Here is a 25,891-nt window from a genome sequence, read left to right on the forward strand (position 1 = left end):
TTTTTTTTTTTTTTTTTTTTTTTTTTTTAAAAAGATGACCGGTAAGGGGATCTTAACCCTTGATTTGGTGTTGTCAGCACCACGCCCAGCCAGTGAGCGAACCGGCCATCCCTATATGGGATCCGAACCCGTGGCCTTGGTGTTATCAGCACCACACTCTCCCGAGTGAGCCATGGGCCAGCCCTAAAGAAATAGTTTCGGGCCAGCCCGGTGGCGCACTGGAGAGTGCGCTGCTTGGGAGCGTGGCGGCGCTCCCGCCGAGGGTTCGGATCCCATGTGGAGACCGGTTCCCGCTCACTGGCTGAGCGCGGTGCGGGCACAACACCGAGGGTTGCAATCCGTTGCCGGTCCCCAGTGCAGGCGTGACACCGAGGGTTGCGATCCCGTTACCAGTCAGTAAAAAAGACTAAAAGGAAAAAAAAAAAAAAAGAAATAGTTTCAATACATTCAAGTAAGTAGAACAATGTTAAAAATGAGTAAAATATTGGGCCGGCCCAGTGGCTCACTCGGGAGAGTGCGGTGCTGATAACACCAAGGCCCCGGGTTCGGATCCCATATAGGGATGGCCGGTTCGCTCACTGGCTGGGCGTGGTGCTGACAACACCAAATCAAGGGTTAAGATCCCCTTACCGGTCATCTTTTTAAAAAAAAAAAAAGAAAAGAAAGAAAAGAAAAAAAAAATAAGTAAAATATTATCACATGGTTATCCTAACTTCTTTCAAGAGGAAAACAACCTATACCTTTAATTTTATATGCAAAACATGCTATTAAAGTAGTTTTCATAATGCTAGAAAGAATGGTAAGGGGCCGGCCCGGTGGCGCACTTGGTAGAGTGCAGCAGCGCTCCCGCCAAGGGTTCGGATCCCATATAGAGACCGGTCATCCGCTCACTGGTTGAGCGCAGTGCGGGCGCGACACCAAGGGTTGTGATCCCGTTACCAGTCACGAAAAAAGACAAAAAGGAAAAAAAAAAAAAGAATGGTAAGAAAAATTCACTTTCCTAAATCAGCTTAATCTATTAGTTGGGGTGAGGGACATAAGACAAACTTATTTTTCAAAACAAGTGTGGCTATCAATTTCGTACTGTCTATACTATAGTACTATGACTAATACAAAATTACCTGCATTTTCTTTTTTTACCCATCAGTTTTTATGGAAAAACATTTACCTAGATCTGTTTTTAAGGAAATATTTTACAGCAACAATTCAATGTTCTAGTACTGGAATTCCCCCAAAATTTACACCATAATCTCTATTTTGGAAATATAGTTACAAATCACCCAATATTTAATTTTTTATCATACATATAATTTTAAATATATCAATGTTGAAAAATCAGTATCTTCTAAAAGTATTGCTATCTGCATTTTTAAAAGGTATTTCCCAAAAACAGATTATCAACACAAGGTGACTCAAGGGCTACATTTTAAAGATAAATATCCATCCTATAATCACCTCTAAACTGTATACACATTATTAACAACATTTCAAATATCTACCTGCACTGTTCTACCTAATTCTATTTTAATTCACAAGTTCTGAAATAATACTTACCCTTTGCCCCAACTGACAAGAACTGCCAAAATCAACAATCTTGATTGCACTGCGTTTGGGGTTACAAAGAAGGATATTCTCAGGTTTTAGGTCACAGTGAATGATACTAAGTTCTGGAGTCGCCAGAAAAAGCAGTGCAGTGCACATCTGTTGTGCAAACTTCCGTGTCAGGTTCAAAGAGACCCCTCGGAAATTGGTGTTCCTCAATAAGTCATAGAGGTTGTAGGACAGCATTTCAAAAACTAAACAGAGATGGTTTCGAAACATAAAGTGGCGTTTCAAATGCACTGAAAGAGAAAAAGATTTTCATTTTAAATTATGCATATCAATAAAATGAGAGTAACATATACATGCACTCTCAAACATTCTATAACATTAGGATGTCAAATGCATAGTGAAAACCAAGATTGGAGATCAGCATTCTACGGTAACAGCCCATGTTTTAATCAATTAAGAATACCTAAATTGCTCTTCTGATGAATTAAATAGGTGTAGTGTCTTGTAAGTGATGTAAGGTAAGAAGTACCAATAAAATGCCTTGTTTAAAAAAAAAAAGTAAGTCAGGTCTGCAAACACGAGTAGCAGACTTACAAACAGTACTGAGGACACTTTAGCAACTTTATCTTCATTTATTAGAAATAAAGCTCTTTTTATTTCCTAAGAGCCCTACCTCACAACTTCATATGTCTTTGCTCTACCTACTGTGATCTCTGATTTGTGACAATGCTGTACTTGGCAGCCCTCTCTCTCTGGGCTTTGAAATATAAATACATACTCTGTGTTGCTGAACCTTAGATTTCACTAGCAATTTTCTGTAACAACTGTCAAAGTAAGATATAGTTTTTTTTCAAATACAGCAAATGTTTAAAAATCATGCTTTATATGGTATTGGAGTTCATTAAATTGGTATATGTGAAATCTTGTACAATACTAAAGGTTCAGGAAAATTTCAAAATAAAGCTCAACTACAAGAGAAATGATTAGTAAATGGAAAAGCAGTAATAGAATAATGACTTGCTATCACTGTTGACCCTCTAAAAAGGCTTAATTGTTTCAAAGATCGCGTTTTAAGTACTAACACTGATTTCACATCAAATGAGGTTGTTCAATACAGTAAAGTGCTGCCCTTCACTATCAACATTCCTACAAATACCAAACTGAGCACCCGTAACTCAACTGGAATGACATAAAACAACCATCAATCAAGGTTACATTCATTTTGGCCTTTCAGTACCACAAAAACAGAGGATTCTCTACAGATCTATCTGGAATAACTATGATAGTATTCAATATATCTGGTCACTGAAAACTGTGGATACATTGTGCTTTCCTGGTAGTAGTCCTGGGCTGCCTGCCTTAAAGCAGGGAACCTCAATACTGATTTTAGATCACTTATGATACAGGTGATCTTAGGGTAAGTATAAAAATACTACATGGCTATGTAAGAGTCTACAGCTCTACTTGACACTGCAAATAATAAAAAGAATCCTTAAAGTTTACATAAGAACGTATAATATCACCTCTTAATCACTTCGGTTCACATATTCAAAACTAAAAACACAGCTCCATGACACCTCATAGACATTGTCCATGCATGAGTTTTAATTTCCTGGTTAAGCAATAGCCACAAAAGGAAAGCAAAGGTAACTATTGTCAGAATTCCAGTGCGACTATGAGAATCCCTTTAAGAAGCTCTGTGATTAGAATGTTCTTCCAATGAAACATCAATCCACTCAGTTCCACTTGACCTCACGATTCATTATTCATTTACTGAGTATATACAATGTGCTGAGCACTAAAGACAATGTCAAAGAAAACTCAAATACAAACGTATTTGTCCAGTCTTTTAAACTGGATTTTCTGGAGAAAGGAGGGGTGGCAGGACTTTGTTCTAGACCTAAACTGAATTTTCGTTTAACTAGACCATGGCAGGTACCAAATAATTCAGATAAGAAATCATACTATATGATAAAGTAGATTTTTTTGAAGTTCAAACACTCAAGATGATAAAACTCAGAATAAATTGTACTCATTATCACTTTAAAATTAAAATAAATGTCTACATCATTAAAAGGCGATGACTTTCAAACACCTTAAATTTAAGGTATCAAGTTGAATGACACGGCTATGTCAGTTAAAGTCCTTTTTCTGTTTTTTTTCCCCAAAATAGAACCTCAGTTTAAGATACTACACATTCACCATCTTCTTAAATAAGAATTTTTTTTTTCCTTTTTGTCTTTTTTACTGACTGGTAACAGGATCGCAACCCTTGGTGTCACGCCCGTACCGGGGACTGGCAACAGGATCGCAACCCTCGGTGTTGCGCCCGCGCCACGCTCAGCCAGTGAGCAGGAACCGGTCACCACATGGGATCCGAACCCTCGGCGGGAGCACCGCCGCACTCCCAAGCGGCGCCGCACTCCCAAGCGGCGCATTCTCCAGTGCGCCACTGGGCCGGCCCTTAAATAAGAATTTTTAAAAAAGAAAAACTTGTGCAAAAGAATATCTATACTGAATAAAGTGATCCCTAAAGTCAGTTTATCCAAAACAAAAATGATAACCATTACTATATAGAATAGAGTAGCTAATATTTTTTGAGTACTTGCTATATGTCAGCCATATTTTTTTCAATAAGACAAAATTAAAATGTTACAGTAATGAAATGAACATTTTCTCTGCTATTTAAGCAAACACTCAAAATATAACACACAAGAGTAAGGAGGAAGAAGGGGCAAGGCATGTCCAAAGATCATTTTGTTAAGTCACGCATCCTCGGCATGTCCCTCTTGTGTTTCTAAACCCCTTGAATGGAAGTGGGCTCATGTTATACTAAGTTATAGCTAACATTGAACAGCAAAGTTTCAGTGAGTGTGATGAGAAAAGGTTTTAAGATACCAATGTTATTTTTAAGATACAAATGTTGTTATGAATTTTATCAGGTATCTACAGAGAAGAAACTAAGGAAGAAAAATGAATAGTATAAGCTCACTTTTACTGTAACAATGGGGAATGAGGAGTATATCATAAGCAAAATCTAATCTGAATTATCTACAGTTTACAGTGTTAAACATCCATTATTTGTTTCTACGGGGTGGGGGGGGCCTAAAGAACCATAAGGCACTCCTCTGTTTTCTTAAAAGGACTGTTAATTACAGTTTAACCTTACATTTATCAGATAAGGCCAGCACTTCTGAACACGAAATGTTCTACATTACTATATATCCTGTGTCTACAGGAACTTCCATAATTCATTGATCCTAAGGTTTATATCTTAAAATTGATGGCATCTTAAATGTATACTTTGTAGAAATTTTCTTCTTGGTGGTACATAAAATAATGGTGTCTTACAATCACTGATATCTCAGATTTGATTAAAAATAGCATGCAAGAATGTATAATTAGATGTTTTGTCCATATATCAATTGGTCCTAGACTTCAGTATTTTCCTAATTCTCCTGTCTCCTGGTTTTGTTTTCAGAAGGAAGACTGTAACATTGAAACAAATACAGGCTTTGGAATTAGGCAGAAGTAGGTTCAGATCCTAGCTCCAGAGCCCTGCGACTTTGGCTATGTTACTCCTTGTACAAACCATCTTTAATTTAAGGATTCTACCACCTTCCTCATAGGACTGCTATGATTATTACAAATTACAGACGAAAAGCACAAGAAATATGGTAGGAGTTCAATAAGTAGTGACTAATCTCTCTTTTCTGCTGTAGTAAGTCTAACACATAACAGCCTCTAATGCTGCCAAACTGACAAACAGCCTGGAGAAGAGCCGGAGACCTTGATTCAGACACTCCAAATATGTTCCTATGACCATTAACAATGTATTTGCTTACATCTAGTTTCTGAGCTAGATTACAGAAGGTTAAAGTTCCCAGAAAGACGATCCTCTTGATAAACATCCATCATTAAAGCAAACAAATGACAATGTAAACTGCAAGGAAAAAAAAAAAAAAGACACTCTTCTGATTTGTTTCTACATTGTATACCACCTGGAATGCACATTCCTGAAGACTTAGAATATTACTGCCATATCAAGAACTTATATAGATCTATGCCCTAAGACAGAAATAAACAATTTTTAAATTACTTTTAAGAAAAAAAAAAAAATCAAGATATTTTGATACAAAAATAATCATTAACTCAAGTTTGTAGTCTGGGCTGGGGCACACTGCACTGTTTGCCTGTTTGTTTACCTATGTAGTATTTCATTTCAGTGTCATGTTTGTTCATGAGCTCAAGAAGTCGCACTTCTATCTGGGCCTGATTCAGAAAAGCCTTCTTGTTCTTTATTATTTTAATGGCAACCCATTCTTGCTCCACACGATCATATGCCTTTACAACCTAAAAGAGAAAAAAGATGAATAAATCTCCATTTCATTAATGGCAACAATTTCACAACAGTTCACAATTTACCTTAAAGGTGTATTTTTCTAATTCTCATTTTTCTGACCTTCCTAAATAGAATATACCCCATCTCTACTCAATATATCATTCAGTTACTACACAGCAACTTTAACTCAACTTTTTGAATTGAATTTCTAATTGCATCCTTACAATATTTCTAAATATCCACAAAATAGATAACTTCCTTAACAAAATTAAACTGTCTTCCACCTTCAGATATCCATTATGAATACTGACAAGTGCTTTGGTTTTTTATCTCTCTTACTAAATAACACTATAAGACAATTCATTCAACTATCATTTTACTGAGAAAAACCTACTTTAAATCCTAAGAATACATATGAAATACTTAAAAGGTTCTAATTCATTTCAGAAAGCAGATAACCTTCTAACTTCAAATCCGATTTTCATACATAAAAACACGTATAAAAAAGAAGAATCAATTACACACACACACACACACAAGTCAAATACAAATTACCAGGGAAGCTTCACACTGTAACTTAAATGCCATAATTAGGGGATTATAATAGTTTTAAAATGAGAACCAATTACTAAAGAAAGTAGAGTGTTCATGAGTAAATCAGAAGGCACACTTCTCATTTTAAATTTTACTCATTGAAAAAAAGAGATTTACAAAAAAATTAGGAAATTGATACATAGACATTTTTTAAAACTATATATCTATTAACCAAAGAAACATTATAACTGGTTAAATGTAAATTACACTTATTATATATAGTATGCATAGCTAGTAGTTTTAGATACATTTTCTAGCATATTCAAAAAACCTGAATATGGGGTAGAACTCCAAATGATTCTAATGTGTAGGCAGAGAACCACTGGATTAGAGGAAGAGGATGAAATGTATGTTCCAAAATCTACACCAGTGTTAAATGACAGATTAGAAATGGTTCAACTAAAATCAAACTTGAAATGAAAAAATGCAGTATCTCTGATTTCACCCAATTTTAACAGATACTGTTGCCTTTTATATCAGAGGCTACCCATGTAAACATGTGACCAAATGGTTTTGATTTTCTTCTGTTTCACGAAATATACTGACAGTACCAAGAGTTGAGTTGCAGTCCAGTGCCCAGATCCCTTTGGTCTCCTCGACAAAGGCCACTCACAAGGGCCCAAGTGTTTATTGACTTGGTAAATAGTTAACCAGCTAAATGCTAAAGCAATGGTTTTTTGATCTTGAATTACAAATTCAATAGGGAGTTTTTAAAAAATATCAATGTCCAGAATCCTGCTACAGAGATCCTGATTTAATTGGCTTGGAACCCAGGCATCAGTCCTCCCCCCACCCCCTTTAAATATCCACATCTTTTTTTAAAAAACACCTCCCCAGGAAATTTCAGTGTAAATCGGGATTGATGACTATTGGCTAAAGATATGGAGAAGCTTTTTATTTGACAAGGACATGACAGAGAATTTAGAGAAAGTCTGACCAAGTCAATAAGGAAGACATATTTTGGTTAGTGATAGGTCCTGAATCTGAATGTAGACAACACACAACACCTCAGCCCAGGAGAAAAGCACCAGTGTGACCTGGTGAGAAGGAGTTCGATGTCACAGGTTTACTAGGCTCACCGCTCTGAGAAATTAGAGCATGAGCAATTAAGGTGAAGGGGAAGAGGAGAACATAATGATAAGCACAAAGACTGGTAGGGCCAACTAAGTTTAGAGAGTAGGCTATAATGGCCACAATTTTCATGGTGGATGCCACAAAAGTTAGAAAAATGTCCTGTTGAGAACTGCCCAAATGGTAGTACAATTTTCAAGATGGAGATAGTAATCCCTAGATCTAAGGTGTTCACAGCCTTGGTTGAGAGCTTGGCTTCAGAAATGCCTGTCCTTAACAGGCTCTGATAGAGAAACAAAAGCTGCTTCTGATGAAACAGGAATACTTTCAAAATGAGCAACTCCCAAAGCACTGAGAAACCCCTGATTCAGAAGAAAAAGAGGTTATAAATCAAGAAAAAGGTGCCTGATTATGGACAATTAAAATTCCTTCAAATCATGGGAAGGAGCAGACGTATCATACATGTGGCATCAGGGCCTAGGAGAGCCACATTGGAGTTAGAGTTCTTCTAAAACACTTGCTCATATTTGCTCACATGTTTAATGGCTTAGATTTTTCTGGGTTTAGACTTGTGGCTACTAATATCCTACAGTGTTCTGTTTGTGTTAAGCATAATTAGACTTGACACATGATGAATTTTTCCTCCCAGGATGAAAAGGGGCATATCTTTTGCTTTCTCTCAGGGCAGGAACAGAGAAGTGTGTGTGTGCAGGTTAAATCAGGTTTTCTTTGTTTGTTTTGTTTTTTTAAAAAGGTAATTCAGGAAAAGTCATTTTAACCCCCATTCCATCCTCATCACTGAAAAGTCAAAAGAAGTATTTGGATTGCAGGTCAATACCTGACTCACTACACAAGGGTTGCAAGGCAGAGGAGACTGAGATTAAGAGTAAATCATACCTTAAACAAAAAGGAGCTCTATGACTCAAGACAGGAGGACTTGCCAAGTGGGAACAATTGGGAAAACCACAGCCAGAGGAAAAAGTTTCTTAAAAGTACAGAAAGAAGGACTGAGAGTTCTTGGTCTAGGTGTGACTAATCCAAAAGACTAATGTTTCTAGGGTTTTGTGCTTTATAATGGGACTGGGTGGGCAGGTTAGGAAAGGAGAATTGTGGGTAAAAATGAAGAGAAAAAATCATGCCCATTGGAGTCCCTTCCTGGTAGAAGCTGCCTGGGTGATCTATAATATCAGAATTACCCCAATTCACAATTAGTAATGCTAGTGCTCTGAGGACTGGAAGAATAAATTCTGAAGACCACCCACTAAGAGGCCTGATATAGTCAGATGGGGTGTGAGAAAAAACAAGGACAAAGCCCCAGGCTTTCCAAACCTCCTGAAAAGTGAGAGGGCACTTGCTGTTCCACCTGAAAATGGTCATTCTTTTTCTCTCTGAAGAGATCTATTAGACAAGAAGGTAAATATCCCTAGCACACATACTGAAGAATCGTCCATAGATCATACAAAGCCCCTATGAAAGAGGTAATGCTACCTAATAGTGATTAAAATTAACCAGTTAGTCATTAGTAAAATAAGTACTTGGTAGTTATACAAAGTTAAAAAAAATTTTTAAGGCTAATGAAGTTTTTATACCTGATACAGTTACTATCTTTGGAGAATTATGATAATCCAAATATGTATCCATTGTTTAAATCTACTTACAAATATTAAAAGTGTATTACACTAAGAAAAGGATATAACAACCATGATTTACTAAGTTCTATCTAAATAATGAAATTCAGCATTTTCTATTAAATTACCTGTCCAAAAGAACCTTTGCCTATTAAGGAGTCAATTTCGTAACGATCCATCCACTTTTCTCCGTTTTTTACAATATAATCATAGTTATCATCATCATAACCATCATTGTAAACCTTCCGTTCCTTCTTATGACTAGAATCGTCTCCCTGGCCCTGTTGGTGTCTTCGCTTCTTTTTTGCATAGTAAACCTGAAATGAAAAGGTATAGTGATAACTGTGTAATTTAAAATATGATTTGAGGAGGAGGACATATATCAACAGTGTATACAAGACATTTTTATCAGTAGGAAATTGAATTTTTATTCTTTTTAACAAATATAGAAAAATAAAGAATTTTCTAAAGTTGATATTTGCGTTAGAAAATAACACTGCTAGGGCCGGCCCAGTGGCTCACTTGGGAGAGTGCGGCACTGGTAGCACCAAGGCTGCGGGTTCGGATCCTATATAGGGATGACCGGTGTGCTCACTGGCTGAGTGTGGTGCGGACAACACCGTGCACCGTGCCAAGGGTTGTGATCCCCTTACCGGTCAAAAAAAAAGAAAATAACACTGATATAACCAATCAAAAAATGTCTACAGTGAAATTCACTTTATAGTTATACTGTTTATACATTGTATAAATAGAAGATGTTAAGTGACTAGTCCAAAGTATCCCATTCAAGAAGGGTAAAAGGTCCCAATTTACATTTGTTACATTAAGGTGTAATTGACATACAATGAGGAACTCTGACAAACGTATATGCTGATGTAATAAACATATATGCTGATGTAATAAACAAATGCGAAGCAAAATAAATAACATTTCCATCCCCCTCAAGTTCAAGTTCCTTCATACCCCCTTCCAACTTTATATTTGATCTTATGGCCAGATTGTAAAAATGAAAGTTTAAGTGTAGATGACCTGATGTTTTACTAACATAAAAAGGCCCTCTGAGACATGCCCAGTTTTTAAGCATATAATAATATAACAATTAATAAAAAACAGCCATGCACATCCCACCCCCACTAAAGGCCTTAAGCTTTGTGGTTAATCAGATACTGAGTTATTTTCTTATAACTGTTTTTCTTATAATATAGTTTCTAAGACTAGTAAAAAAATAATAGGTAAACTAAACAAAAGTCCAAGAAATTGGTAACTAACTTTGAGGAAATTATAAATTACACTGCACAGAATTAACACCAGAAAAAGTCTACTTTAAAGTAGGAAGACACTGAAAAACAAGCTCTAACAAAAGCAATTATTAACTACAGTTTAACTGTAGCTTTTCTAACAATTTATCAAATATTAATGAATTGATATTGTTAGCAGCAATTTATCAGATATTTGGTAATCACAAGCTAGTTTGTTACATCTTTTATAATTCATAAATGTGTACAAAATCTAACTCAGAAAAGTTCCTCATATTCCTCATTGAGTTCATTCTAATTTTATCTTGCCACATGGCCACAGTAATACAGTAATACTGGCATTAAACAGCATCAAACTGCTATAAAATTTACACATACCCAAGAAGATCTTTTTAGTTCAGTGGCTCTAAAGCTGGCAGAGGATAAGCCTTTAATGTGAAATGATGCAGGGCCCCCATTGGAAAAGGAAAGAAAGCACGGGCTCTTCCACTCTTCTCCAGAAAAGCTCATTTAATAATTAATTATGAAGTTAATGCCAGAATCAAATGGCAATAAAGCCAAAGATCCAACACACCAGAAATATCATTTGTGGTGGCAAAGAGCCAAGTTATAAGACAAGTAATTCGAAGTGCTGTAGATGTTTTTAATTCTATTTACTTTCACCAAAAAAGCTTTCAGTATCTTACCATGGAAAGATATAGACAGAGGAACATACATAAAAACTTAAAAGACAGTAAGATCACAGGAAATACAGAGAGATCGAATAAACTAGGCCAAATATCTGTAGATGGGTATTAAATACATCTCAGAACCTCCTGATACCCATGGCAAAAGTAGAAACAGACACATAAAAATATAAGCAAAATTCTAACATACTCATACATACTTTTATAGTCATTATTCCCGCCCCTTTGTTGTTTTAGAGCAGTTAATATAAAAAAGATAACTCAGCAAATTAAATACAACTTTGAAAAAAAAAAGAGGAAGTTAGACACAATTATATTTATTTCTATCTTTTTGCAGTCCTTGTCAATATGCCTTTTCTTTTACATAGCTGTAATCATATTATCTATAAGTCATTAACTTAGTCTTCATAATAATCATCAATTTTACAGCCATTAGGAATAAAAAGTTTAGGATGTTTAAACAGGCCACAAAATAACTTTTTCCCCCTGATCTATAACAAGTCAATAGTCTTACCTCATTAATATGCTTATATGTTTTGATCAAGTCAACAGAAAGTTTTCTCAGGGGAGCAGTTGCTGGATCACGGAAGGTTTGGGGCATCCGCCTCTGTAACATGACAATATAAGGCATTACCTTAAATACACAGAAAAGACTAGCACTTTAATTATACTGAACTGGTGTAAGTTCCCTCTTCTGTAACCCGCATATATCTATTTTTTTTAAAAGACATCTACGTTATAAGATTATACATTCTTTCACCAAGCTATCTCTTTCATCTGGATGAAGACAACCACTCCCTTCCATACCCAGAAGTATTACCATAGCCCAAAGTAAATTTTCTTCTGAATTATCCCTAAAACCTGACCTGGTTCACAACAAGCAAACACAGACAAACCCAGCCATCGGAAGCAACTTTCAGCTTCCTAAGAAAGAATTTTAAGACCCAGTTGGCACCAAAAAGCAAGCTGGCAGCAGAACCCCATTCCTTCCAACTGCTGGGTGCTGAAGAAGTTCAGCTCCTAACACCACCAGGACCTGCCCTTTGACAAGTATGTGTCTTATAAGCAAGGCTAAAATCTGCACTCATTTCTTTAACAAAATGAAGTAAAACATGCCACTCACAGTAACACCCTCAACCTTACCCTCACATTCCCTTTCCCTCACACCCTAACCCTAAACCATGGTCTCTTCATCATCCAATAGGGAGGCAGTGAAGGGTTCAACTGTGAGTTTCCCGCTAGACCATTTCCATTGCAGTTAACGACAGAGGATAGAGCAGGAGCATGAACCCCCTCTATGCACGTATCTGTGAGTGCTGCAATTAGCACAATAATGATCCTGGATTATTTTTCAAGTTCTACCCTTCCACCAGTGTCAGGCCTCAGTAAACAGGGTCCGAAAGGGGCTTCTTGCAGATCCTCAATACCAATTAATTACATCAAAGTACCTACAGTCATTACCACTAGCCCATCCTAGTGTTCCTGCCTACTCTTACAGACATATATACCAGTGAAATCAAATGAGTCAGAAGACCCTGACGCAGCCCCTCTTAAGTCAATGTGAGGGTCACAGCAGCAGTAAACACATCATACCAAGGCCTCATAGAAATGTCTGGAGTCTTGGTATAACTGTTAACCTAACCCACATTAACAAAAAGGAGAGTTGTAACAGTGGGCAGAACAGGAAATAATCACCATCACTGTAGTCTGAAAAAATGGATTATTTTTCAATATTAAGTATTAGAGCATTTACCTAGCTGCACTTTCTCATAAACCAACATTAGGGCAGAACAGGAAATAATCACCATCACTGTAGTCTGAAAAAATGGATATTTTTCAATATTAAGTATTAGAGCATTTACCTAGCTGCACTTTCTCATAAACCAACATTAACATGTTTCCTTTGCATGTGTACTCAAACTCTAAAATGTTGTTATCCAGATGATAAATTCACTGAATTAAGTTAATAATACCTTAAGATCCTCTCTTCCTTAAAGTTCCAAATAAGTTTTAAAGGGACAGGGGTGGGAATCCTCAGTGATTATAACTATTTGTCTGAAAAGATCATCAGAATTAATAAAAAGATTTACATTACTTAATTTTTCAAATATGTTATTTTATTTTTAAAAATATAAACAGTGGATAGAGCTAAGTTCCACCTTAATTTATTCTTATACTATTCCCTGGGGACTTAATTTAATGAATAGATACTACTGGTAATAAGCATGTCAATTCTTTTTATGTGAATGAATGCTATAAGCAGTGAAGGTAATGAAAGAAGTTTCCCTTAATGTGTTTTCTGTTCTTATTTAAGTCCCTGACATTGTTTTCACTCAAGTAATTTCTTGAACTGGTGAAGTGCTACCCCAACGTGAGGTTTCACAAAATCGGAATCAGTGAAATGCTTCATTACCACTATAATAAAAGTGGATAGGAAGTACAACTATTGGTAGAGCTGACTGAATAATTTCAGTAACTAATAATAAAATAACAGTAATATTAGCAAATATTTACTAAACACTGTATTTTTAGCATTCTTTTTTTTTTTTGGACTAGTAAGGGGATCGCAACCCTCGGCATGGTGTGGTCTGCACCATGCTCAGCCAGTGAGTGCACTGGCCATTCCTATATAGGATCCAAACCCGCGGCCTTGGCGCTACAAGCGCCGCACTCTCCCGAGTGAGCCACGGGGCTGGCCCAATTAGCATTCATGTTTTTACAAGCCTCTCATGTAATCCTCTCAACAATCTCATGAAAATAAGTATTATTCCTGTCACCATTTTACAAATGATAAACACAAGACTCCAATGTTAAATAACTTGACCAAGGTCCTAGAGCCAGTAAAGAATACAACTAAGATGAGAGCTGAGGTAGTCTACACCTAATCCCTTGAATTAACAGGCTTCTATTCTACCCTCTTAGTTCAGTCATTGTTAGGTTATTTGTTAGACAAAATAATTAAGGCATGCATAAAATAAGCATATACATTTACTAAAATTAGTTATGTAAAAAACTGTGGATGTCTAAGTTTTTAACTTGCTTATTTACAATTCAACTTGTATTTCAAACATCTGAAAAAAGAATCAGTGACTACATCCAGGAGTAATTATGTTCACTCAAAACACCAAAATCATACCACCAAGAAACCAAGTACATACATGAAATCAGATATAAAACTGACTTTGAGTTACATAACCAAATTCCTGCACTCAATGAGGAATTTGTGTGCTTGGCATTCCACAAAATATCACTAGCTTTTTCTACAACTGGTCAAACTACAAGGCCAAGTTGATTAGCTTATTCTTAGTACCTTTTCTTATCTACTTGTGGCAACAGAATATTTCAGGGGCACCTGTATATATAAAACAGAAGCACTCTGTCCATAAAAATTGGCCTCAGAGGGCCAAGCCCGTGGCGCACTCGGGAGAGTGCAGCGCTCCCACCGCGGGTTCGGATCCTATATAGGGATGGCCGGTGCACTCACTGGCTGAGCGCGGTGTGGCCGGTCTCAAAAAAAAAAAGGACAAATAGGGCCGGCCCGGTGGCGCACTGCTACAGTGCGCCGCTTGGGAAGCGCGGTGGCGCTCCCGCCGAGGGTTCGGATCCCATGTGCAGACCAGCCGCTCACTGGCTGAGCGAGGAGCGGGGGCAACACCGAGGGTTGCGATCCTGTTGCCGGTCCCGGTCCGGGGCGGGCGCGACACTGAGGGTTGCGATCCGTTGCCAGTCACGAAAAAAGACAAAAAGACAAAAAAAAAATTGGCCTCAGACTAGAGCGTATTTCAGTGCTTCAAACAGCATCCTACAAGTTGCTCAAAATACATGAAAACAAAAAAAAATTCTACAAATTAAAACACTCCCTTCATTTTCACTGTGATTTCATGTTAGTTAACCAAATTTTCTGTTTCGAAATACGGTGTGTGCTGCCATAAATATAAATCTGGAATTAGAAAATAACTTTCCCAAATACCTCTACTGCTCACACACCTGAAGAAATCGCGAACAGGAGGACAGTCCCTTCAGCTATAAAACAGACTGAAAATAGCACTCTGCCTGATAGGCTGCTTTTAAACAAATGGGAAAATTAACATACTTTGTTCCTTCAAAGCACAATGGATCATCATGCTATTATTATTCATTGGATTTCCAGAGAGTTTTCTTCAGGTACAGCGTTAAACAATTTCTAAACTTGAACATTCTGATCAACTGCTTCAATTCTCAAATATGGAACCAAACTTCTCAATCAATTCACTGCTAAATCAAATTCTTAAATCCTGCAATAATTCATCTTACTAACTAATAATTCATCTTACTAACTAATGCCAGCTTAACTACTGGCAGAATGGTATTATAATACTTACAAGGACACCTCTTATTAATGATATTTAGCTGTAGCCAACTGTTCATTAAAACCACATATCACCAAGTTAGAGAAAACACAATTCCATCAAATAATTGAGTATAAGAAATATTTTAACATTTCCCAGCTTTTTATCATCACCTGATATATTAAAAGACCTAACTAAAACAGTGGCAAACTAAATTCCTAAGTACATGGAAAAGCAACCATTTACAGTGCTCATCACACGTGTAATACCAGTGGGGAAAGAAACTACCTTACAACTCTAGCTAAGAAGAAAATTTTCCCAAAACCAAAAATCAACATAAGGAGTGAAATTAGTTCAGGAAGACATTAAAAAATGCATACATGGGTGTGTAGGGGGGTGGGGTAGAGAGCGAGAGAGAGGTTTCAGCATTTGTTCTCCTTACACCATCTACTTTATCAAAAATTGCTGACTCTCTACTCTGAATATTAGAATGAATAGCAACGTTAATTTGCATCCATTTTTTTCTTTTTAATTTTAAGGAGTTCTATATTTATCTTCATAAATGTGTAGTTTATAACAGCATAAAATCAGTTCTCTAAATTTGTTGTAATGGAATCTGACTTGATTTCACATAACTTATATTTTTTTACTTAACTGCCTTTCCATAAAATGTTTTTTCTTTAAGTTAATTTATTTTAAACTAATATTCTTTTGAAATAACTTTTTCTGTCTCTATTCCAGAATGAGAGACTGAAGTGTTTTTTAATTAAGTGAAATACAAAGTTAAAAAAAAAAAAAAAAAAAAATTTTTAATGCAAACTTCTTATCATGTTTTGTCAATCCAGAATCCCATGTAACATGTAAACTGAAAACCATTAAAGCATTTTATCTATTTAACATTCCAACATTTTTAAGAAACAAACTACCATTCCAGAAACTGTTTATGACACTTCATGAACTTACCTGGTTAGTTAGAGGTTGCTGAATCTGGTCAGAATACGATAAGGCAGAAACCTGTTGGTCACTTATGTTTGGCTGGCGACGGTCACTGTACTGATGTGAATGGGGCATCTGTCCAGCCATCTGAAGGCCAGCAGCATGGAATGAAAACGACGGTGCGAGCCGAACAGATGAAGGTTTGCATGCTGAAGTCTCTCCTCCTATGAGAAGACAAGTGAGGTTTAAAAGAAGTATTTGCATCCTAATGTTTATATCATTTGACATATCTAATAGTTTTTTAAATAAAGACTTTAGGACATTCGATAACATTAAAAACCTTTATAACTACCAACAAGTGTGTATCACTCAACACAATAGCTATATGTTAAATGGTATAAAATAGGCATTAAAATGAATATCCATAAATTTGTACTGAGAAAATCTTTAAAATCTCTTTTTTGTAAAGCAACAGCAATAACCTCTAATACTTATTTTCACACATGAGATTTTCATCACTTGAGAACCATAATGTAAGTTACAGAAGTAATATTTTAATTCTTAAGAGGGGCCTCTCCAATTGGTCAGTTTCTCACAAACCAACTCAAAGGAACACTGCTAAGACGCTGTTTTGCTCCTGCCAGGTATATGCAAACAATATCCCTGGCATCCCCCAACCCAGGTGAAATATCTGTCCTACTGATGCTCTCCAATAACACAGGTAATCAAAGGTTGAGCATACAAATAGGCAAACACACACAGAGAACTAAACTTCTCAATCCAAGGGTGCTAGATTCCTCTGGACCCTTCCTAAACAGTATTAAGAGAACCTAGACCTGCTAAGTTCATCACAAAGAAAGAACAGTCAATACTTTTCCCACAGGTAGGCTGGGACAAAATCATGATTAACACTTTGGTCCATAAAAGTATTGGTAGCTGATTAATAAAAGGTAATTCTTTCTTTAAGGAAAAAAAAGTAAAGAAAAAGAAAAATGAACAGACCCATATTCTTCAGCACCAGTATCCTTTTTCTGAAGTCTACTATTTTTGAGACACACAAGAGTGTGGCCCAACCAGTGAAGAGCACAGACTCTCATCCCAGCTATATAGCCTTGCACATCTAATTTCCTGATAATGATAATAACACCTACCTGAAAAGATTGTTGTGAAGGCTAAGTGCTTTAATACATGTAAAAGTACTTAGAGCAGCTCTAGCAATTAATAAATGGCCTAGTGTTATCTGCATCTTTCATCTTGTTCTAATGTACAGTATATGTCCTGTAACGTAGAGAGTAAAGGATGAAGGGGATAGGTTCCATTCTTGTGGAGCACAAAATCTCTATTTGAATGTTGCACAGATTCAGAAAACTAAAGAGAATAAAACTCAACTCCCCCAAAACATAAGTTTCTCTTCTATTTTCTAGCACAGTGAATGATGTCATTTTCTACCCCATCAACCAGAATAAAAACTCTGAGAATCATGTTAGAATTCTTTTACTCCATAGCCCAGCTCATGCCATCAGCCACCCAATCTTGCTGATTCCATCTCTTGTATCAAATATAACCTCTTCATTTCATCTCCATTACCACATCTCAAGATAATCAAGATAGATTCCTAATAGCTCTTTCTGCCTATCTACAACTCTATATTTCTTCAGTAAAAAGTCTAATCTTTCTATAATGCAAATCTCAATTCTTCCACCCCTACTTAAACTTGAATATTGCCTGCCCTTTGCACTGCTTTCAGACTTTAGCTTCTATCTCTCTCCACTGTAGTGTGGAGGCCTTAACTGACCCATACTACATGACTAATAAATATTTGCTAAATAAGTATAAAAAGACAGTGTACCTATAATGATAATGAGATAACTATTCTAAACATTTCACCACTTATGATGAAAAACACATTCAGTCAATTCAATTATGTGGAGCAACTTTGTTAAGTTAAAAAAACTTCTAGGAATTTGTCCTAAGTAAATAATCAATGATGTGCACAGATATACTAAGCATGCTTATCCTGGATTATTTTTAATAATAAAAAATTGGAAACCTAAATGTGAAATAATGAGGGGAAATAGGGCCTTTAAATCTGTATGTTAAGAACAAAAAAATTGGGAAGAAATATAAATATATATAAAAAGAATTGAGGACTTTAATATATAGAGAGAGAGCTTTTACAAACAGCAAAAAGACTAAAGCTGTGAATGGCAAATTACTGAACCACTCTATGTCTTAGTTTCCCTATCTATGAAGCAACAGAGATATTACTATGGTAACTCTATTCCTAATAATGAAATTTAAATGAAATACCACAAGCAGGCACACACAGTGGAACCTGACACACAACAAGTACTTTTCTAAATGTTAGCTTCTGTTTTTATTATCAATGTCACTGGTATATACTATGTTTACACTTACTTACTGCAATATTACAGAGAACAGTACAAAAATCAGTAGTATACAGCATAAACAACTATCATAAAATGAACTTGTGTGATAAGAAAAAAAATTAAAGGCCAGCAGCCCAGAATCTCACACCACTCTATGACTCTTTCCAATCCATACCTCCTTCCTCTTTACCAATAGTTACTACTATCCTGACCCCAAAACCAGATGTGTTTTAATTTTACATAAATGAGTTTGTTCACTTAATATTATGCCTATAAGCTGTAGTTTGTTCAGTATCATTGCTTTATAATATTCCATTATATGAATATATGACAATTTATTTATCAATTCTACTTTTGATACATACATGGATTCTTTTCAGTTCAGGGCTATGATGAATACTACCACTAGTAAGATTCTTGTAACGCATCTTTTGGTATACCCAGAGATGCTGTTCTGTTATTTTCCCAGGGGTTTTTGTTTGTTTTGTTTTTTAATGAATCTATTTTTCCATTAGCAGTTTATGAAAATTCCCATGGCTCCACTCCTTCACTAACACTTGGAATCATTTGTCTTTCTAGTTTCAGCCATTATGGCAGGTGTGTAGTGGTACTCCGCTGTGGTTTTCATTTGCATTTTCCTGGTAACTATAAGCATCTTTTCATTCGTGTATTGGCCACCTGGACATCATTTCCGTAAAATGCCCATTCAGGTTACTTTTCCATTTTTTCTATTCTGGATATGAGCCCCTTACTGACATCTATTGTTATAAACAGCTTGCCTTGTCGCTGTCTTAATGGTATTCCTTGATGAATAGAGGCTCTTAATTTTACCAACTTTTGCTTTAGGATTAGTACTTCTGGTGTCTGTTTAAAGAGATTTATCCTCATATCAAAGTCACGAGGAAATTCTGTGTATCTTCCAGAAGTTGGGTTTTACCTTTCACATCTAGATGGGCAATCCATTTGGATTTGATTTCTGTGTTACATGGTGAGGTAGGAATCAAGTTTCATCCCCATACACCCCCCACACAATGGATATCCAACTGATCCAGAACCAATTATTAAAAAAACATTCTCCACTGCTCTGCAATGCCACCTTTCTCATAAATCACATGCCAATATATGCTTGGATCTGTTTTTAGATTCTCTATCCTGTTCTACTGGATACAGACTTACCTAGATGTCTTTACGCAAGAAGCAGACATTGTCTAAACTACAATAGCTTTAGAAGTTTCAATATCAAGTAGAGAATTTTGTTCTTCAAGAATTATTTGGCTATTCTTAACCCTTTGCATTTCCATATAAGTTTCAGAATCAGCTCATCAAATCCACCAAAACAAACCCATGCTGAAATGTTGGGTGAAAGTGCACTGTCTATATAGAATGGTGATACACTAATATAATTTTCTGCAACGATAGATTTATCTACACTAGTAATGTAGCTACTAACCACATGTGGCTACTGAGCACTTGGACAGTTTTACTTTCTCCTTCCCAATTCTTATCTTTTCTCTTGTCTTATACTGTTTGCTGGAACCTCCAGTATAGTGACGATTAGAAGAAGAGATACAGGTACCACTGACTTATTCCTAGTCATGGAAAGAAAGCTTTCAATATTTCTCCAGTATTATGGTTGTTGTAGGTTTTTAATAGATACCATTACCAGATTAATGAAGTTCATTCTATTCCTTCTATAGTTTTCTAAGACCTTTTCCCTGTGAGTGAATGCTGAATTTTATTAAATGCTTTTTCTACATCTATTGAAATGGCATGACTTTTCTGATTTATTCTGTTAATGCAGGGAATGACACTGATTTTTTAATGTTAAACAGATTTTGCATTCCTCGAATACAATTTCATCATGATTATCTTTTTGTGATAGATTCACTTGTGAAACCCTCTGGACCTAGAGTTTTCTTTGTAGATTATTCAATTAAAGATCGTATTTCATTACTAGAATTATTTATATTTTGTATTTCCTGGTGTCTGTTTTGGTAAGCTGTATTTTTCTAATGGTATGCCTACTTCATCTAAATTTCACATGCAGTGACATCAAGTACTTATAATCCTCTCTTATAAGCTTTTCAATGTAGTATAATTGTACTGATATCCCCTTTACCTCAAGATTGCTTAATGAGGTCTTTATGATCAGTCTCATCAAAGGTTTATTCATTTTATCAAGTATCCTCTTATATGTGTGTTTTTTATTTCTGCTCTCATCTTGTTCTAACAACTGCCAAGAGAGGTAAATTAAAAATCTCCCATTTAAGGTATGTTATTGGATTACACAAATTTAGAGTTGTTATATCTTCCTGGCAGACAATACCTTTTATCATTATAAACTGCCCTTTTTACTTCCAGTAATGCTTTTTTTTTTGCCTTGTCTGATATTAGTATGGCTCCACCACGCTTTGTCTTAATTTTTGCATGGTATGTCTTTTGTACATCTTTTTACTTTCAACCTCTCTGTTTCCTTGTATTTTCTGTTTGTCTCTTACAGACAGTATGTAGTTGGGTTTTATTTATGCATGAACACTAACGACCTTTTCATTTGTTCCAACTGATTTATGTTCCTTTCTTACCTTCCACTGATAACATTAAATTTATTTCATTCCTCCCACATTATCTTGATTTTCTAATTACCTTATACATTACCATAGATCATGCACCCTTAAGTCATCAAAATCTAACTATTTCCTTAGTGTATATACTATTGTTGATTTGTATTTTAATTCTCTCATTCACATACACATTCTAAGACATCAAACTGACCACTCAGCATGAATGGAATCAGACTCGAGGATACATCCAGAAGGACAGATGGACAAGTTTGTGATATCCAAATACCTATGAAAGAATTACAAAGAAATAGGTAGTTCCTTGATTATTATTGTTATAACTACCCTCCTAGATTTAGAAATGGAGCAATTATGTACATTAAGTTCAACAAGCTCTGGGCCGGCCCGGTGGCGCACTCGGTAGAGTGCGGCGCTTGGGAGTGTGGCAGCGCTCCCGCCGAGGGTTCCAATCCCATGTAGAGACCGGTCCGCTCACTGGTTGAGCGCGGTGCAGGCGCGACACCGAGGGTTGTGATCCCGTTACTGGTCACGAAAAAAAAGACAAAAAGGAAAAAAAAAAAGTTTAACAAGCTCTTACTGAGGGGGCTACATTGACATTGTCTTGTGGGGGTGACAATGCTATTCATGATCTATAATGGCATTTCTCAAACTTTAATGTGCTGACAAATTCTTTGAATCTTGTTAAAAGACTGATTCAGGGCCGGTCCCGTGGCGCACTCGGGAGAGTGCAGTGGCGCTCCCGCCGAGGGTTCCGATCCTATATAAGGATGGCCGGTGCGCTCACTGGCTGAGCGCGGTGCGGGCAACAACAAGCCAAGGGTTGCGATCCCCTTACCAGTCACATAAAAAGACCAAAAAAAAAAAAAAAACTCTGATTCAGCATATCTAGGGTAGGGTTTGAGAGTCTACAGTTCTAACAGGCTAACAGATGATGCAAATGATGCTTCGACTAACATCTAAAAGATAATTTAATTGTTCGCCTTAATAAAACAAAGCTGTTCTCTAAGTAGCAGTTAATTCCAAATTAAGCTATCTTCTGACTACACAATACACTACATGGCTTTCAAAGCTGTTCTCTAACTAAGTAGCAGTTAATTCCAAATTAAGCTATCTTCTGACTACACAATACACTACATGGCTTTTCTCCCCCAACAGATTTACCTTCCTGGTTATATTTTTAGGTTTTGTTTTTGTTTTTAAAGGCTAATATACATTCCCATGCATAAGGTTGGTATGCATGACAAAGAAACTGATGTTCTTTTCTAAATTTGCTGCGGGTAATCTGAATGTAAATTAACAAGAAATAACTGTTTTTCACTTCTGGAATTTTTTTTTAGCTATTTATTATACCATCTATCATAACTAGTTAGTACCATTACCAATTATTTAGTGAACTGAAAAATTAAACATCTAGTATGGGGTGGGGATGAGGGCTAGTAACTACAGTATCTATATAGGTGAGCTTGCCACATGCTCATTGTCTCCTTTCTTGTCTCAATTGCTGTGTATGAAATCCAGAAATATACCGAAGTTTAATTTCCCCATAACACCAAAAAGTGTTTAAGTTATCCACTCATTCACTCCTTTCGTATGACAAGACTCCAAGAGAATAAACTAATACGGACATTTCCATTCAACCTAATTTTATAATTAAGCAAATCACCATGTTTCTATTCTTTTCTATATTTTAACTAAAATGTTAATGAAAAAAGGACTCAGTTCATCCTGTAACAGAGATGATGATAATAAAGTATTAGGCTGAACCATATGAAATTACTGATATTTGAACACCTCTAGCCTACAAACCAGCAGTATCATATGGTTCAACCTGATATTTACCATATTATATATAATCCTTATTCAACTAATTTAAAACTTATCTATAATATTTTAACCTAAGAATGTATCACAATACATATTGTAATATCAGATGTTATAATTTAATGATAAATTTATAACATTTAATTCAAAACGATCTTTAAAATCATTATTTGGAGTTCAATTCCAAAATAATACTTTAAACGGCTGCCAAATAGTATAAAAAGCAGTTTGAAGAAAAGAATGCATGTGGAGTCCTATTTGCATTTTTTATATACCTCTGAACTATATGGTCATTTTTTACCATGACCATGTTTCTATAGCTTTTTAAGTTCATAAAAATTTTGTTGTTAAATATTTTACTAAAAGAAGTAGCTTTGTTACCCAAGTCACTATGTTCTAGCAAGAAACTGTAATAACTAGACACCACATTACTAGTAGTGATTAGTAGTGGTTATACAGAGAAACATTTCATGAACAGATCTGAGAGATCAGAATATGATAAGACTCAAAAAGACAGTAGCAGACAGAGGAAACAGCAAGTTTAAAAAGCCTGGGAGAGGACCCTGAGTAAAAATAACAAGTATCAACACCCATTTACCTCTCACGTAAGAACCACATGTAGCTCCACTTGTAGGTCTGAATGTATACTACCTAGCTAATTAGAATTTCTTTCTTTTTAATTTGTTTGTTACTAATGTTTTGATAGGGGACCATTTCTGTGATAGTATTAATCCACATTAAAGAGAAGCCGTTAAATGATAAAATATTAAAGAACAAAAAATAAATGAAAACAATTCAAGTTAATTAAAACTATAGCATCCAAATGTGAAAACTCTTATGAGGCTGAGGTTGTGAGACAGTATCCCTTAAGAAATAAGGGGGCCAACCAGCTTATGTGGGAGGAAACCTGCAAAGTCCCTAGCAACAAGACACACTCAAAATGAAGACAAGGGCCGGCCCGGTGGTGCACTGCTACAGTGCACCGCTTGGGAAGCGCAGCGGCGCTCCCACCAAGGGTTCGGATCCCACGTACAGACCGGTTCCCGCTCACTGGCTGAGCGAGGTGCGGGCGCGACACCGAGGGTTGCGATCCCGTTGCCGGTCCCGGTCCGGTACGGGCGCGACACTGAGGGTTGCGATCCGTTGCCGGTCACGAAAAAAGACAAAAAGGGAAAAAAAAAAAAAATGAAGACAAAATGTTAAGGGAATAGCCAATTGCACATTAAATGATGGTGGGAAATAAAGGTGCAAGATTAAGAGGGTAATTGAACATAAGCCCATGAGTAAGTTTTGTTCACCATTTTATCATTAGCACTAAGAACACAGCCTGGCACATGGCCTGAATTCAATAAATATTTCTCCAATGAAAGAATAATCTGAATCTATCAGGAATATTTAGACTGTGAAGAAATAGCTGAGATAGGGATGGAGAGAGGGAGTTGAAGGGGGTAAGGATGAAAGTATTTTAAAAATGAAGGGCTCATGAGTCAGAAATAAAGAGTCTAATCACAGCACAAGCTAGAGCTATTGCTCAACAATTTCTCTTACTCATTTTTATATCCCAAGCACATAGCATAATGCCTGACTCCACAGTAGGTATTAAATAAATACTTATTAAAGTGAAACTGCAATGACTTTGTGCAAAAACTCTAACCATAAGAACTATTTAATGATAGTAATCTGATGATATGGTCAAATGAACTGATTTATTACCCTCTAGTGGCCAATATATGTCACTACAAAATGCGTATACTCATGTATGTGTACGTGCACAGTCTCATACTAGCCAAACCAGCATATTCAATTGTCTACAGACAGGATGAAATTGTTCATGTACAACCTAAATAAAAGCTCAGGTTTTTAGTATGAAGAATTAGTTAACTTGCATATTAAATTATTAAAAACAATGAGCAATGAAAAAATATGTATCTTAAAAAGCCTATAATAACAGGCTTCCACGTCTGACCACTTCAGAGTATGTGGTACCAGACTACTTCACTCAACATAAACGACGACAGAACTGGTCAGAATATAAGAAATAACTGGTTCAAACACTGGACCACAGGCAGTGCAGAACTGTGATCACTGAGAAAAGGGAACCAATTTTGGTGACCCACAAACACCTTGGCTTTCTATCTGGAGGCAATTTCTAGAGTAAAGTGTAGGAAGGGGGAGCCCAAATAGACCATGGCAGTCCTGCTGCACTGAGGAGCTAGAGATGAGAGTTCAAGGCTGCTGAGTTGGCTGGAATTTGTGTGGCAGGTAGCAGAAAGAAGGAAGCTATGCAGAGCAAGAACTCTATTAATCTATAAACAGGGATCCCCTTGACTCTGGCCAAATGCTAAGCTGCACAAGTGCTGGGAGAAGGTCCAGGAGACCGGGCAAAGAACAACCACCAGGGGGCTGTGAGCTGTAAAACCTACTGGAACTCACACAGGACTGGAAGACATTAGGTATTCCAACCCGCTAGTGAGAAGAAGCCCCAATAAACACCACAGACATTCACCAGAGACCCCAGAAAATCCTTGCTTTAGGGTTATGGTCTACCTGGCCCTAGAGTAAAGGCTGGCCCTGTCCTAAAAGAGACTAAAATGGTCAAAATGGTGTGCAAATAAACAGCCGGCACAACAACATTCAACCCTCTTTAAAGAGGACAACAAAATCCAGATGCTCCACATTCTTGTATTCAGGAGGAAAAAAATCCATTTA

At 36.4% G+C, this 25,891-nt stretch overlaps 1 protein-coding gene across 1 annotated transcript in view; it reads right to left on the reverse strand.

Annotated features, from left to right (window-relative positions):
* Positions 1-25,891, reverse strand: part of DYRK1A (dual-specificity tyrosine-(Y)-phosphorylation regulated kinase 1A) — a 91,371-nt gene that overhangs the window by 26,903 nt on the left and 38,577 nt on the right. Inside the window, exons 2-6 of the mRNA XM_008569198.1 lie at positions 16,420-16,616; positions 11,643-11,735; positions 9,315-9,503; positions 5,757-5,904; positions 1,555-1,841 (exon numbers count right to left, since the gene is read on the reverse strand). Coding sequence (XP_008567420.1) covers positions 1,555-1,841; positions 5,757-5,904; positions 9,315-9,503; positions 11,643-11,735; positions 16,420-16,616 — 914 coding nt within the window. The remainder of the gene's footprint in view (positions 1-1,554; positions 1,842-5,756; positions 5,905-9,314; positions 9,504-11,642; positions 11,736-16,419; positions 16,617-25,891) is intronic.

The sequence above is a fragment of the Galeopterus variegatus genome, unplaced genomic scaffold, assembly GCF_000696425.1.
Source record: "Galeopterus variegatus unplaced genomic scaffold, G_variegatus-3.0.2 Scaffold475, whole genome shotgun sequence".
Lineage (NCBI taxonomy): Eukaryota > Metazoa > Chordata > Mammalia > Dermoptera > Cynocephalidae > Galeopterus > Galeopterus variegatus.